This window comes from Perognathus longimembris, chromosome 5, assembly GCF_023159225.1.
Source record: "Perognathus longimembris pacificus isolate PPM17 chromosome 5, ASM2315922v1, whole genome shotgun sequence".
Classification (NCBI taxonomy): domain Eukaryota; kingdom Metazoa; phylum Chordata; class Mammalia; order Rodentia; family Heteromyidae; genus Perognathus; species Perognathus longimembris.
Genome location: NC_063165.1, coordinates 3402867 through 3418252, shown reverse-complemented (window position 1 = coordinate 3418252; position 15386 = coordinate 3402867). Strand labels below are relative to the sequence as shown.

At 56.3% G+C, this 15386-nt stretch overlaps 1 protein-coding gene across 1 annotated transcript in view; it reads right to left on the bottom strand.

Moving 5' to 3' along the window:
• The window catches only part of Dscam (DS cell adhesion molecule), a 305816-nt gene that overhangs the window by 58428 nt on the left and 232002 nt on the right, over window positions 1–15386 (bottom strand). Inside the window, exons 17-20 of the mRNA XM_048346574.1 lie at window positions 9373–9613; window positions 8073–8219; window positions 5692–5847; window positions 337–479 (exon numbers count right to left, since the gene is read on the bottom strand). Coding sequence (XP_048202531.1) covers window positions 337–479; window positions 5692–5847; window positions 8073–8219; window positions 9373–9613 — 687 coding nt within the window. The remainder of the gene's footprint in view (window positions 1–336; window positions 480–5691; window positions 5848–8072; window positions 8220–9372; window positions 9614–15386) is intronic.

Genomic DNA, 15386 nt, shown 5'->3' with positions numbered 1-15386 from the left:
GCAGGAGGGTGCGGGTGGGGGAGGGCGGAGGGCGGGCGTGGGGGGCAAGCAAGGAGGGGGCCTGGAGGGCGCTTCACCAGAGCCTACAGCGAAAGCGACGGGTGCTGTCCGCTGGCCATCCATGGAGGGACACTTGCGTGTTCTGCGCGTGACAAGCACCCGGGAGCTCACCCAGTGCACAGCGGCTCCAGACGGCTGCGAGGCACGGGAAGACACGGGAGAGGGCGCCCGCGGGGGGGGGGGGGGGCTGGCGTTGTCTGTGGGGACGACCGCGGGGAAGGAGCCCTCGGCGGGCACACACTCCCGGAAGGTGCTGGAAAGCGGGGGGCCGTCCGCCAACTTACCGTGGGGGTAGGGGTGGGAGCAGAACACGGTGTACTTCCGGATGATGCCGTTCAGCTTGAGCGGGGGCAGCCAGGACACGAAGACCATGGAGGCCGAGGCCGCCGCAGCCTTCACGCCCGCCGGAGGACCTGGAACTGGAAGAACCGGGGTTAGTCCTGGGGTTTGGGGGGGGGCTTCCATCCCCCCACCTCACGCCCCAGTGCCCAACACGGATCCCCGAGGCCCACCGACGGGGCCTCTCCTGCAGGGGAAGCTCTCGGGCTGCCGGCCCGAGGGCCGCACAGAGGGCCGAGCGCGGATTCGAACAGCGGGACCGACCGCCTCGGGGATCCGTGGAGAGCTGACTCTCTCATCGTCATCACCGCCACTCGTAGGCGTGAGCAGCAAAACCAACCCCTCCGCGGATCCCTGGCCTGCTGGATGGACGCCGTCACCATGTCAAACGATCGCTGCTGGGAATCCCCCCTTCCTCCCCCCCCCCCCCGGAAACAAAGGGACCAGGAAGGGAGAACCGGCGGGAGGGGACGCGCCTGGATCGCAACCTCCCTTGGGGACCAAGCTGCACAGTCCTGGGCCCTGGGGTTGGGGTCTCTAGTAGGTGAGGGCAACAGCGGAGACTTTAACAAGCCCTAGAAGCACGGGCACCCAGCCTGCATCCTGCTTCTTCCCGGCAGACGCCCTGGCTCGGCCGATGCCTGCCGCCCTTGCTCAAGAGCAAACCTCGCTGCCTCTGCTCGGCCCAACTTTCCTGAGCCGTCTCCCTGGACGCCGGGGCTTCGGCCGCCGCCAGGGATGCGGCTGCCACTGCCATGCAGGGCTGGTTGTCACTCCGCACTCACGCCTGTCTTGTGCTACTACGAGTCTGTCCACTGCGGGAATCAATGGAGTGGGAATACCAAAGAAAGCCAGTGGAATTCTTCTGGAAAGACGTTCCCTAAGTGTAAGTTAGGAAGGAAGGAAGCGGGAGGGAGGGAGGGAGGGAGCGAGGGAAGGAAGGTGGGGGAGAGGAAGGCAGTCAGGGGAAGAGAGGAAGGAGGGAAGGGTGGAGGAAGGCAAGGTGGAGAAGGTGGGATGAAGGGGAGAGAAGGGGGAGGAGGGGAGGGAGGGAGGGAGGGAGGGAGGGAGGGAGGGAAGAAAGAAAAAGAGAACACGAACAAGGAGAGGAGGGAGGAGAAACTTGGTGGGAAAACCCATTCTGAAAACGTGTCGTGACCCTGTCTGTCTCCGCAGCCGGACTCCAAGCCCCTCCCTGCACACCCCGCTCTCCTCTGCCATGCTCTGCTGTGTCTGCGGAGCTCGCTGAGCCAGTGTCTGCAATACGGCGGGTGCTCAGTACCGATTTTCTACACGCATGGTGAAACCATTTTATTGGTTGTTTTAGAAGTTGGACATGGGCTCACCCCCCTGCTCTCTGGGACTTCCTTCCTCTGGGTGGGGGGTGGGGTGGGGTGGGGGTGGTAACTCTCCTGGAAGAACAGAATACACTCTCCTGGAAGAACAGAATACACTCTCCTGGAAGAACAGAACACTTTGGCGACCAGGTTATTACAAAGTTACAACTAAGGTGTCAGGTGCTTGGAAATTGAAATTAGCGGCCAGGAACTTCCTGGAGGGCCTCACTTGCTCTGAAGAGGCCTCTAAAGCAGAACGCACACATGTTGCAAACAGAGGAAAGTCAGAGAGCTTTAACGCTACAGAGATGTTCTCCTGTTGGCCATTAAGAAGGCAACTTCCAGCCCGGTGTGGTAGCCCAAGCCCGCCATCACAGCTATTGGGAGGCAGATGGAGGATTCTGGTCCCCGCCAGCCTTGGCATAGAAGTTCACCTGACTTGTCCCTGGTCCATGGCTGGGCCCGGGGGTACGTGCACATTTAGCACACTAGTGACAAAGGGAAGTACAAACGGGTGGTTCGCAGGCTAAAGGCTGGTCTTGAAGATAACCAGTGCACAAAGGGGTCAGCGGAGCAAACCAAGTGACAGAGAAGGGACCTGAGTTCATCGTGTCCTGAGTTCAAACCCCCGTATCACAAAGGAGGAGGAGGAGGAGAGAAGAGGGGGACATCTCTATTCTGGGCGACGGTGGAAGCCACACAGCAGAGCCTCCTCAGGGTCTCCCTGCTGTTGTGGGCTTTGTGGCGGGCAGTGCCGATCGGTGTCTTTCCCGTGGGCACCCTGTTTTGAGGGAGTGCCGGAGGGCAGCACTGTCCCCACTGTGGTCAATCCCTCTGTCTGTCTCTCGTCTTGAAGCTTTACTGATCTCATGTCCCCAAGCATGGCCCGTGCCCCTGCGGCCGACCTGAGCACCGGCTGGCATACCGTTCCTTGATCGATGGATCGGTTTTTACAGACGCTTCACTCTATGGTCAGACCTCCCCCCAAGGAAGCGGCTAAGACCTCCCCAGAGCCTCAGCCATGCTCCAGGAAGGCACTGGGCGAGTGTGTGCGTGTCGACACAGCTATCTCTAACTTAACACACGCAGTGTTTACCCGTTCAGAGAGGTATCGAGACCAGGGCTAATGTATGCCGGCACAATGAAAAGAGCGAACGAAAGTTAACCATCGATGGTGTTCTATCTGTATTCTCACTCCTGCGGAGTCCCACGCCAGATAAAATCTTAGGATTCCATCAATGGTTTCAGAATACAGCATGTGCTGTCTGGTGCTCAGGAGAGCTCACGCGTTCTTGCAACAGTAACACAGAAGTCATGGGTACGGCGTCGAATCTGAAACTGAAGTAATTCTCATAGGTCCAATATCATCCGTAGGTTAAGCTCTGCCCATGTATCTGAGCCTCAGGTACAAGGGTTCAAGACTATGCCCGTTGACCTAAGAATAAGACCCTGGACCTGAGTAGACAGCTAGAAGACAGGAGCTACGGACGCTCGGCTGCACACAACACCTTAACCAATAAGTCGCTAATGAATACTGCCAGTTATTTTACTTGTGTTCTAACCATATTTTCATAGCATTCACTTGAAGCTGGCAGTACAGTCTGTATGTGGAGACCCAGCGGAACCATGAACAGGATCTGCAGCCTTTTCTTAAAAATTTTTTTTTTTAAATTGGTGCTACTGGGGCTTGAACTTCACATCTCTGAAGCTTGCTAGAAAGGTGCTCTACCACTTGCTCATGTGCCTAGCCTTTGCTGCTTTTATTTTTAAAAAATAGGGTCTTCTATTTATTCCTGAGCCAGCCTGGACTGTAGTTCTTCTGTTTGCATGTGGCATCCTAGGATAGCAGGTGCACCACTGCACACACCTTTGATTGGCTGAGATGGTTGAGATGGGGTCTCAGAAACTTTGCCTGGGTTGGCTTGATCCCTACTTCCCAAGTAGTTGGGATTACGGGCATGAGCCAGGCTTCAGGGCTAGGAGTTAACTCTTCCTTCTGTGATGATCAGCCTTGGTACTTCTCTTCCTCTCACAAGGAAACACAAAACTGCACTCCTCTAACCTGTGAAGTGCCTAGTGCCTTAGATGTTGAGTCCACAGCGATGGCTACATCCTAAGTGAGCGGAATTGTCGGAGTCAAACTCATCACTACATTAGTTTTTCCCTCCTTCCACCAGTATTTGCTCCACTTGTTTCTTAAATGCTGATTTGCCAGATACAACCCCTGACTCTCGGTCCTGTCCCCCACACCAGTGGGAGGGGCTTCATCCTCTATGTGGGGTGAGCAATGGACCCATGGGAGGGGCGTCCAACATCAATCACTGCTCCACCTGCGACGTGCCCTGGATACGAAAGCAGAGGAGGATCAATGGGCAAATTAGACCCTGGGTCTTGGGGGTCAGCTTGGAGACAGAACCCTATGATTTCTAAATCAGGAAGATGAATTAAACATCAATCCCAGTCGTTGTTCGGCAGGGGCTGCGGAGAGCCCGCGCTTCCTATCGCCTCTCCACGCATCCTTCTAGGCGCTGCAGATGTCACCGTGTTCCCGTCACATAATCGTTCTGGTGACAGCTGCATTGCCGCCGAGAGGAGATGCGGCCCCTGTCCTGGGAAAAGGGAAGGGAAAAGCAAGGGGTGGCGGGCCTGGTGTCTGCCATGCCTGCTGCGTGCCGGATGGACGAGGGGTGCTCGTGTCGCTTCCATGTTGCTGCCCTCCCCCCCCACCCCCGTGCCCACCGTTGTTACAGTAGCGTAGTTCATAAGGTCAGATCATTGTCCATGGGGGTGGCCAGATGGAGCCGCTGCGGAGAGTAGGGCGGGCGGGGTGCAGGGGGGACGTGGGGTTCCGGGACACGGGCGCAGCCAGCCTAGTGCCTGTCTCCCAGCCTGGGACCCGTGCTCGCCTTCCGGAACCACTGGAATGGCACATGTGAGACCCTGCGGCAGAGCAGCAGCCACACGCATGAAGCGGGACAGCTCCTGGGTGACACCGGCCCCGGGTACCTGCCCTGGGGACCCAGGGTCCTGGCGAGAAGACGGGAAGCTCAGAGTGCAGCCCGCACAGCGCTGGGGGGGGGGGGGGCAGTGCCTGCCAGTGGGCGGGCGGCAAGTCTCCCTCTGCGCATCCCCACCGTGGTTTGGCGCTCAGGGGGTCTGGAAGGCTCCCCAGGGCCAGTGATTCAAAGCCAGCTGCGCCTTCCTTCCCCACGTGCTCTCACTATTCTTCTTTACTTACTAGACATGAAACTGCTCCCCAAACACCCCAGGGAAGGCACTTTGGGGGTGGGGCGCGGGTTCCGGAGAAGAAGCCGCCGCCTGTGTGGTTTCCCTAAGCCTCAGTAAGAGTACCACAACTCAACCCAAAATGGTGCGACGCTGAAGAGCCAAGGGTCCGAAACCAAGCACGCAGTGACCTAAGAACATACAGAGTCGCCGGGGATCCTGTAGCGAACTAAAATAAGATCTCACAACGCGCTCAAGTCGGGGGTTCCGACAGTAATCCAACTGGTGCCCAAGGGGGTGGTTAGGCAAGTTCCTACCGAGCCCGCCCGTGGGCGGCGGGCAGGGACGGGCAGCACGGAGCCCGGGCCAGCGCGGAGCCCAGAGCCGCCGGGTCAGGATGGACGCCCAGACACCCAAGGCGGCTTAAACATAGCATCTCATCTACAGAACACGGAAAAGGGAAAGAAGGGGGTGGGGGAAGGAGAAGGAAGAGGAGGGAGAGCGCAAGGAAGGGAACAGCGCAGAGAGGGGGAAGGAGGGAGGAGGAGCAGAAGGAAGACGTGAGGAAGGACGAGGCGGAAGAGCGGGCCCACGGATGGATCTAGAACGTGAGAGGCCCGCGTTCCTCTGGGACTCGTGGTGAGGAGGGCGGAGCCAGCACGGCCCGAGGGAGGAAGCCCCCCCACCCCCCCACCCCCCAGCCCCATGGGCCCTGGGCGGCGGCTCTCACCATCCTCCTTGGTGCGCGTGAAGATCTGCTCGCTGCGGACTCCGTCCCCCGCCCGCGTGAAGGCCAGCACCTGGATGCTGTAGTTGGTGTACTTCTCCAGCCCGTCCAGCTCCAGCGACGGCTGCGTGGTGGTGACATTCTTGATCTCGCCCAGCTCTGGAGGACAAGGACGGGAAGGCGGGAGCCCGTGACGGAGCCTGCGGCGGCTCGCTGGCCTCACACCGCCCTGGCTGGCCCCGTCCGGCGCGCCCCGAGGGGACCGGAGGGGCCGCCGCCGGGCACCACGCAGCCCTGTGCCAGCCGACCCCGGGGCAAGCCGGCCGGTCCGCGTGCAAGGCCGTGCGGGCTGGGGGGGGGGGCGGGGTTCACCGGCCTTGTGCGATCGGTCTCCACAACTCAACCGGTGCTGTGTCTTTTGGGGGGAGTGGGGGAGAGCTCAGCTCATCGGCTCAACGGAGGCGGACGGATCGCAATGGGAAGGAAAGTCAGGGTGTGCACCTTCGATCCCCAGACTTTAAATTTGTCAGGAATATTTCAAAGTGGAAATCTTTTTTAAAAATCAAGAAATGAATGAGCCTGAGCTAAGTCACGTGGCTCAGCAAACTCTTGTTACCTGGGGTGAACGCCCCGCCTCGGTGCTGGGGCGCCAGGGGACATGGCTAGGCTGTGTGTGGCCCCTCTGGACCTGGAGGCGGGGCCTCACGGGGAGGCCCGGGGCCCGTCCACTGGGGTCCGGGGACTGCCCAGGGGCCCCCTGGCATTCCGTGCGTGTCCGCTCACTAGGGAGCTGGGGTGTGGGCTGGAGGCCAGGGGAGCCCAGGCTGGGCAGCAGCCTCCCGCAGAGGTCGTCTTCCCGTGTGCCCGGAGAGCCACGCTGGGTGCCCGCCTGCCCTCCGACCTCTGCAGAGGGGAGAACGCCCCCTCCGCTTCCTCTGATGCCAGCCCCTGCCCCCCAAGCTGACATGAACTCACAGGACCAACGTGGGAGACCCCGGTCCTCCATCACCTGCCGCACGAGGAAGCCGAGGGGATGGGCAGGACCTAGCTCAGCCGCAAGGCCGCTGAGTCAGACCGTGGCCACACAGGCCCAGGCCACGATCTCGGCCACGGGACTGCGGTCACTCAGATTGTGGCCGCATAGTCACAGTCCACGATCACAGCCACAAGGCCGCTGAGTCAGACCGTGGCCACAAGTCCCAGTCCACAATCTCGGCCATGGGACTGCGGTCACTCAGACTGTGGCCGCATAGTCACAGTCCACGATCTCGGCCATGGAACCATGGCCACTCAGTGAAGCAAGGGCAGTAGTCAGGAAACGTGGAATTGGTTTTCTGCACTGGCAAAGCTAAAGGCTTTGCCTGCTGCCTTTCTCTGGTGGCTCTTTTTCTTCCCTCTGTCTGTCTGGCACATCCCATTGAGGACAAATAAGAATTGCCCCCCTGTGCACTTTGTGATTACATTGACCACGAATGCCTTTTAACACTTCCGGTTTGTCTTTTCACCCAGAAGTGGAGCTGGATATAGCACCAGAAGGAATGTGAAACAGAGCACAGTGAAGCCAAGGCTTGTCACACACTGTTGGGAAGTTGCGAGGGGGAGAGCGGGCGGGGGGGGGGCACCAGAGCCACAAGTTGTCCTACAACTTAAAAGAAAGGGGAGAGGGGAGAAGAGGGGAGGGGAGGAAGGGGAGAGTGAAGATGGAGGGAGGGAGGGACAGGAGAGAAAGAAAGAGAAAAGAAGTGGGAAAAGGAGAGAAGAGAGGAGAGAAGGTAAAAGCAAAGGAGATAAAACATAGAGGGTACTGGAGGAGGAAGAGAAAACAATGAAAATGGAGGGCTCTGAGCTTTGGTTTTTTGTGGGGTGTTTGGCCCCAGGGTTTTGTTCCTGAAACACCACGCTTCACCCAGGCTCCAGGGCTGCAGATTTACTGGGTCCTTGTGAGGAATAATTGTACTCATGTCAAGGTGTTCTGGAATTTTCCCTGAGCCCTCTTGTGGTTCAGCTTAAGCTTCAGAATTTTCTCTCCTGAGTTCAATTTAAGGAATGGCAAGTGGCCCCCTTTTCAGGAGTGGTACCCCCCTAGAACGTTCCAGATTGAGATCAAGGTTTGAGTGTCGTGTGCGGAGTCTTAACATAGACACACGTGGTTAGACAAATGCACTCAGGCTACACTTCCCCCAGCCCACGCCTCCTGTGCCCCACAGTGCTTCCCAAGGGGTTGTGATGGTTGAGACGTTTGTTCCTGGGTCCGGTGGGAGGTAGCAGAAAGAGGAGGTGTTCACCGTAAAGCAATTCCCTCCGTATCCTGAGCAGCCCCACCGTGGGAGAGCGCCCGCGTACTGAACTGCGTGTGCGTGGCCGGAGCCCCGGCAGCCTCTTACCTCCGTCCATGAGGTTGGCCCAGTAGATGACCCTGAACCCCTGGAGAATTCCGTTCAGGGCTTCTTTGGAAAGCGTGGACCAGGAGATGGATATGCTTTCCGGGGATGTTGCTATGGCTTGGACGTTTTCAGGGGGGTAACTGGGCACTGAAATGGAACATTTAGAAGCTGTCAGGACCATGGGCAGTTTTATTAGCAAAGCAACACAGAATAAGCAGTGCGGTTCAATATCCCAACCTTCAAAGCAAAGGAAGAAAACGCAACCAGCCCTCTATGCAAAAGAACAATGCCACTTCTCTCTAGGAATACTCTTGTGCATACTTGTTGTAGTGGGTTTATGTGTCCCCCTCTCTCTCTTTCTCCCTCTCTCTCTGTCCTGCTTAGTAACTCTGCTTTTGGGGGCAGCCATCCAGGACTGAAAGGGGGCACACGTTTGACGGTAACGCGCGAATGGAAGACCGCTGCCTTTGTGACTCGGCGTCCTATTACCCTCATTTACTTCACACACAGCCTCACCCCTCCCGCTTGGCAGCTTTGCCACGTCTATCGGGGCCTAAGGGCTGCCAATCACAAACGAGCGGAGGGACGACCCCAGTCTCTGACCGCCTGGTCCTCCCCTGCCCCCTCCTCAACGCTCTAACGTTCTGTCAGAGGAAAGACGCAGAGCGAAACGAGAGAGAGGATGATAGAACCTTGCGGGTTCCAGGTGAGTTCAGGCAGCCCTTCAGTGCGGGGACCGGGAGAGGGCGCAGAACGCGGGGCTGGAACCGTGCTCTACGGGCAGCCGGAAGGCAGGGAAGCAAAGCCTGAAGAGTATCCTGAGCTACTTTCGCGAAGAAGATGGAGACGGGAAATCCCGGTCTTCAGGATGCTAGTGATGTGAGACCGCTCTGCGTCTCCCCGGCCACGCCACCCCCAAGAGGCGACTGCAGAGCAACACTGCTGCCGCAAAGCCTACCTCTACAGTGGTGTCGTGAACCCCGGATCTCATCTGCTCCCCTAAACATTCGCACTTGTAGGCATCAGGGCTCTTGCTCTATATTTTTTTTTTTTTTTAAATAAAGCATTGCTGGGAGTTGGAAGTTTTACATCGCTCCTCTTGGAAGGAAGGCTGAATGAACGCGTCGCGGTCACTAGGGGGCGCACGGTCCCCGTGAGATCTGCTCTACCAAGCCCGGCAACCCCTCTCCGGACGCTCTACAGGGGGCTGGGTGGATGGGGAAGACACGGAGGGCAGAGCCCCAGGCAGGGAGCCCAGGGATGAGCGAGCCCTGAACCCACACCCGGACCCAGGCCCTACCATCCTCGAGGGTGGTGGTGATGATTTCCTGAGAAGAAGGCCCCGTGCCGGCCCGGTTGCAAGCCTGCACCACCAGGCCGTACTGGGTGAACTTGTTGAGATTGTCCAGCGTGTACACCTCGCTGTCCCCGGTGGTGTCGATGCTGATGATGTTGAACTGGAAGTTGCCCCCCGTGCTGTACTCTCGGTAACCGATCTGGTAGCCACGGATGATTCCGTTCTGCAAGTGTTTCTTGGGAGCCTGCACCGGAGAGAAAGGAACACATGGAGAGAGGGCGGGGGGGGGGGGGGGGACAGGCGTGCACCCCAGAAACTTACAAAACAAAGAGTCAATACTGCAAGTCAATACTGCAGTTTGCGACTCGCACTTACAAGCACAAAGTCATCGCTGGAGGGGACCCTCCGGGAACGCCTCCATCGGCCATCTACCTGAACAGTGGGGCGGGGCGGGGGGGGGGAACCCAACGATCTCTCCCTCCTCGATTGGCCTCGCCTGGCCTTCCCTTTCTTTTCCGCTGGTACTGGTAATTGAACCCAGTGCCTCGCACCCTTGCTTAGATGTTTTTGTCCAAGCGACAGCTCTGCCCTTGGAGCCACAGCTCCGCTTCCTCGGTGGTTAGTAGGCGATACGGGTCTCACACGCTTCCCTGCTCCGGCAGGATCCTCAGATCTCAGCCTCTTGGGTAGCTAGGATGACATGCGTGAGTCTCCGGCGCCTGGGCAGGATCTAACCCTTGGTGTGTCTTTTTCTATGTGAAAATATCAGTGATAAAGTTTAATTCATGAACGAGCCGTAGTAGGAGATGAACAAGGAAGGATAAAATAGTTGGAACATGCGTTGTCATAAAGGTCACGAAAACTCCTAAATTGTTTCTGGAATTTTCTACGTGATACTGGCAGAACAGGCCTGCTGGCTCGTGCCTTGATCTTCACCCATGCCTCCTTTACCTGGATGCACGCCTCCCAACTCCCTGCGCCCTGAGAGGAAAAGGAATCCGACGGCACGGAGTCTCGGCCCTCGGTCAGGCTGTCCTGGCTGACCCATCCCTCTAGTAGCCAAAGGGCAAGACCGGGGGCTCCCGTGAGTCACGGGGTGTCTGTAGATTCTTCACACACTCACAGGAGTGTGTGCGTGCGCGTGTGTGCGTGCGTGTGCCAACTGTCCATCCAGCCAGCCAGGGCTCAGGTGTCTCCGCCGACCGTGCTGCTACGACCGCATCTATCCTTCCAGTATCTAAGCGTCACGTTCCGTCACAAGCATGTTTTATTGCATTGCTTCTTTTTCCATCGGCAAGACTTTGCTGTCTCGTTTGCAATCACCAATGCGCTGCGAAGCACCTATTGGTAGTGTAATTTCTCTGCTTCTGAGTTTATTTACCAGACTCGGGTCCCGGGAGGAGGTGAGTGTCTTTATTTCTTTCCAAATGTCTGTGTTTGGAACAGGTACGTCTGTCTCAAACCTGCAACTCGGGAGACTAAGACCTGGAGGATTGTAGGACGAGGCCAGCCTACGTAGCAGAGTCCACAAGTCTCCATCTCTAAATGGCCAGCAAAATGCTACACTGGAGGTGTGGCTTAAGTGATAGAGCCCCAGCCAGAGCAAGAAAGTCCAGCAAGAGTGTGAGGCTCTGAGTTCGAGCCCTAGTACTGGCAGAGAGTCTATTCACGAGAGAGGATTTTTAAATTATTTTGTTTGATACACACACTATAACCCATGTGAACTTAAAATATTTTATCGCAAAGAGCAAACAAAAAAACCCTCCTTCATTTTCCTATTTTGAAGAGAAACACTTTGGATAGACTTCCAAACGATCAGAGATATTTTCTTTTCAAGTCAAACACAGCCCATAATTGCGTCACAGACGGAACGGTTGTGTCCAGGGGAGAAATGGAAATGCTTGCTTACAAATGGAACCTTCTCTTTCAGATTCCTGGCCCCCAAACTCCCAAACACAGGGCCCTAAAAGGCTCTCAAAACTCGTTCTTCCTCTCCTTTCACTCATCAACCCCTTGCCAATTCCCTCTGAGCTTCTGCAGACCGCCACCAGCAAGGAGCCCCGTCCTCCTTCTGGGTTCACTGATCGCCCCACCCCAACCCCCACCACCAACCCCCACTGCCACCACCAACCACCACCAACGATAACTACCACCACTACCATCAACTACGACTACCATCACTAACAACCACCACCACCACCACCACCACCACCACCACTGCCACCACCACCACCACCACCGCCACCATCGTGTAAAGCTACAACCATCCCTGCTATTTTTACCCTAGCCTTCAGCCACTCAGGAAATGCCTGGGCTCTTGTTGTAGCTCTCAGAATGCGAGGACCCCCATGAGCAGTGGATCTAAGCCCCCTCCCTTCCTTCCCATCCAAATCGGGACTCCAACAGGGTGGAAATGCTTTCAAATACATTTCCAAGAAGAGGATGGTTCTGAACATAAACAAGGTGTAACGAGGTGGACTGGTAAGGATGCTCACGGCCGTGTGCGTACAGCCCGACCTAGTGAAGGTCAGACCCGGTGAAGGACTGACAGGAAGGGTATGGTCAGAAATGATGGCCGGACACACAGCCATGCGTAGCTGCTGGACAGAGGCCTGCGTCCCACGGGTGGGGGGCCATGCAGAGAGGGGCCAGCCGTCTTCCCGGGTCTCCCCAGGGTCGAGAACGATTTCTGGAGAGCTCGCATACGTAGACGGTGCCATTCATTCGTTATTTTCCCCTCTTAAAAGAAGGGTTCCATAGAGGGAGATGGTCATTTGTAGCTAACCAATAGGCCCGTGCGTTTACAGCAAGGATCCGTTAAGACGATCCCACAGATGACGGGGAACTCTCACCTGGCTCCCAAGCCCTCTTGAGCACAGATAAAAAAGGGGACTTGACCAAAACAAGTGTTTGGGGGGAAAAAAACCCACAAAAACAACTAAAGCAAATCCTGAATGCTCTCTTCAACTTTAAGACTAGAACAAAACGAATCCCTTTACACACACACACACACACACACACACACACACACGTCCTGCGCCATGCAGCCCGCTCGCCTGAGTCCGTGGCCCTTGACCTTTCCTCCAATCCCACGGGTTCTGTGTTCTCACAGGAGGCTGAGCCATTCCTCCCGTGTGGACGCTGCCTCTTGCTCTCCTTTCCCTTCCGGTCTGGGCGTCGTGCTCATCCGGCTGCTGTCTGTGGTGCTCCCCACTCCCTCCCCAGCCCTGATGTGCTCCTCCTGTGTGGGTCCCAGCCTTCCATCCGCCCCCCCCCCCTTCCTCCTGCCTCCATGTCCAGCCCAACCCCCACTTCCTTGCAAGACTTCTGATCTCCATGACAACAGCAGTGCTGCATCCATTTGTTCCGTTTTTTTTTTTTTCCTGCCAACATCTCAGCTCGGTCGGGCTCCCTTGGAAGGACACTGCCCCGCCACGGGGACGGGGTTGGGCTGCGGTCTGTCCAGCCGGACAGCACGCGGCCATTGGCTGGCTGTCATTGTACCCGCGAGTGGACTTGGGAAGGGAACTGAGGGAGCACAGTCAGAGAGAACGGGGTGAGCCTCTGCCCCCGGGGATGCCTGGAGGAGTGAGTGACGAGTGACAGGAGACTTGACAGAGGTGGTCTCGAGAGGCCAAGGCCTTCCACTAGCGGCACCATCTCCTAACCAGACGTAGCCGCTCGGGGGGAGGCTCAGAGTATGGTAGAAGGAAAGTGGAAGAGGGAAAGGGCCCGAGTGAGAAGTGTATGTCAGGAGGCGCTCGCGTGTGCCAGGAAGTATACTCAGAGCCCGGGCAGTGTACGGGGAAGCACACCCGGAGCCCAGGCAGGAGAGGATCTCCTAGGAGACTCTGAGGTCGTGCAGATCTTGCAGGAGGCCCACGCAGAGAACGGGAAGCGGGGATGGACGTCAAGAGCAGGGATACCGCAGTCCGTGAGCCGGGGCACGCCAGCGGTCTGGGCCCCGCCCAAGCAGGTCCAGGACTCAACGTGGGGCGGTGCCCCGTGGGACCCAGAGCCTCTAGGGACGACCCAGGGGTCAAGGAAGGCGGAATGAACACCAGCAGTGGCCACAGCGGCAGGGGGCCGCGGAGGCCACTTCTCACCCAGCCTCGCTAATAAGCGAGTACCAGCGGCAAGCCCTCCAAGGCGGGGGTCCCAGGGCCACAGAACGTGGAAGCGTTTTTCTCAAATGGAAGAAGCGCAGGTGTGCATGGGGGCGGAGCTGTGCGGGGCGATGGTGAACTCACTTCTGAGCCTGGGCAGCCTCGGCGGTCCTGTTCCCAAGGCAACCTGGGCGTTCAAGGGGCACAAAGACCAAGACAGAGGGCGGGGGAGGGGAGCCTGGGACTCAGAGCGGCACGAGGGGGCCACCTCACCTCCTTTCTTCCTGAAAGGCAGGCCGTGACTCGTGACGTTTTCACGGACCGCGATCTCCTGTGTGGTGTGTGTGTGCGCGTGTGTGTGTGTGAAAATCTGCCCCCTGCAGATGACTGTAGCTAGTGGTGACTTAGTTGGGACGGTGTTTCTCCTGCGAAGCTGCTCACCTCCGCTTCTAATCTATCGCTGGAGAATGCATGGCGTGCACCGAAATGCAAGGGATTTGCAGGCATCAACCCGAGGTATGGGTATTGAAGCAGAATGTTAAAAAAAAAAAAAAAAAAAACCAACAAAACACCACAAAAAAAAACTATCCAGTAGGCTACTCTGTTTGCCTGATCACCTGTTAGAATGTTCCAGAAGCATGGGGAAGTGCACAGAGCCGTCGCTTTTGCATGGGTCCACGGAGACACAGGACACAGCAGCAGTTACTGTGTTGCTCTGGAAATTCTTGTGAATAAGAATCAGCCTCCTGAAGTTATTTTTAATTGGAAAAAAATACTTTCCAACTTTAGATTGTTACTGGCAGAGGAAATGGGGAAGACACTCTATTTCATGAGGGGAAAATTATTTTATTTCCTATACATCTGTAATAAAGCACAAAGAGCGTGTATTTGTAGGCTCAAATTAAAGTTTTTCAAAGGAATATCTTAAATAGGAAGATTCGTCACAGGATTGGGAAGAATTTAAAATTAGCTTTCAAAGGTTATTTTTTTTTTTTACACAAAGAGGGATTTTGTTTTAAAAGGAGGTTATCTTAAAATAGAGGTAGTTACCTCTTAGTGCATTAAATTGAAAGTGTTCGAATTCGCGAAACAACTCTGAAAGTAGCGTGCTCTGTGCTTTCTGTCCCTCCTCGGGTCAACAAGCCAAAAAAGTATCAGGATGTGACAGGGAAATGTCTCCAGGGAAATGTCGTTGGTGGTGTGATTTGGGGACGTTCTGGAAACTTTAGGAGGTGGGAGAAGTCCGTCACTGGGGCAGATTCGTGGAGGTGTTTTGTCCCTGGCCCCATCCTGCCTCCCTTTCTGTTTCCTGCCCACGGGAAATGAACGCCCCGTCTCACACCGGCTACTGCCACCGTGATACTGTGCCCACGGTGGAATCCAGCAACCTGAATGGAACCCTCGGAAACCGAGTCAAGACCAAGCTCCTTCCTTTACATTGATCGTCGCAACTGCAAGTAATATAGTCAGCCTGGAAATGTCCCACGTGAAGGCGATGGATTCATTCTGGCTGGTCTCCTTCCCACTGACCTCGGTCAACTTTCTCCACTCAGGATGAGCAGTACAATGGTGTCTCGGCTCCTCTTTGCTTTAGGAGACTGGACGCGTCACTTTGGTGTTCATGTATGTATGTCTCACCTCCTGCCCTCTTTTTGTCTTTGATTTCTCACCCTAACATCGGGGTTCCGTTTAGTAACTTAGCTTCCTTACTTGAGCTCTTTGGAAAGAGGAGAATGCCACCTGTGTGTGTGTGTGTGTGTGTGTGTGTGTGTGTGTGTGTGTGCTTACAACATCTGTGAAAGAAAACTAAGCATATTAAATCACGCGTGTTCATCGATTCACATACTTGATAGATGACAGTTAATTTATAATGCTGGCTTGGTACACTCGCTTCCTTCTGAAAGTAAATGA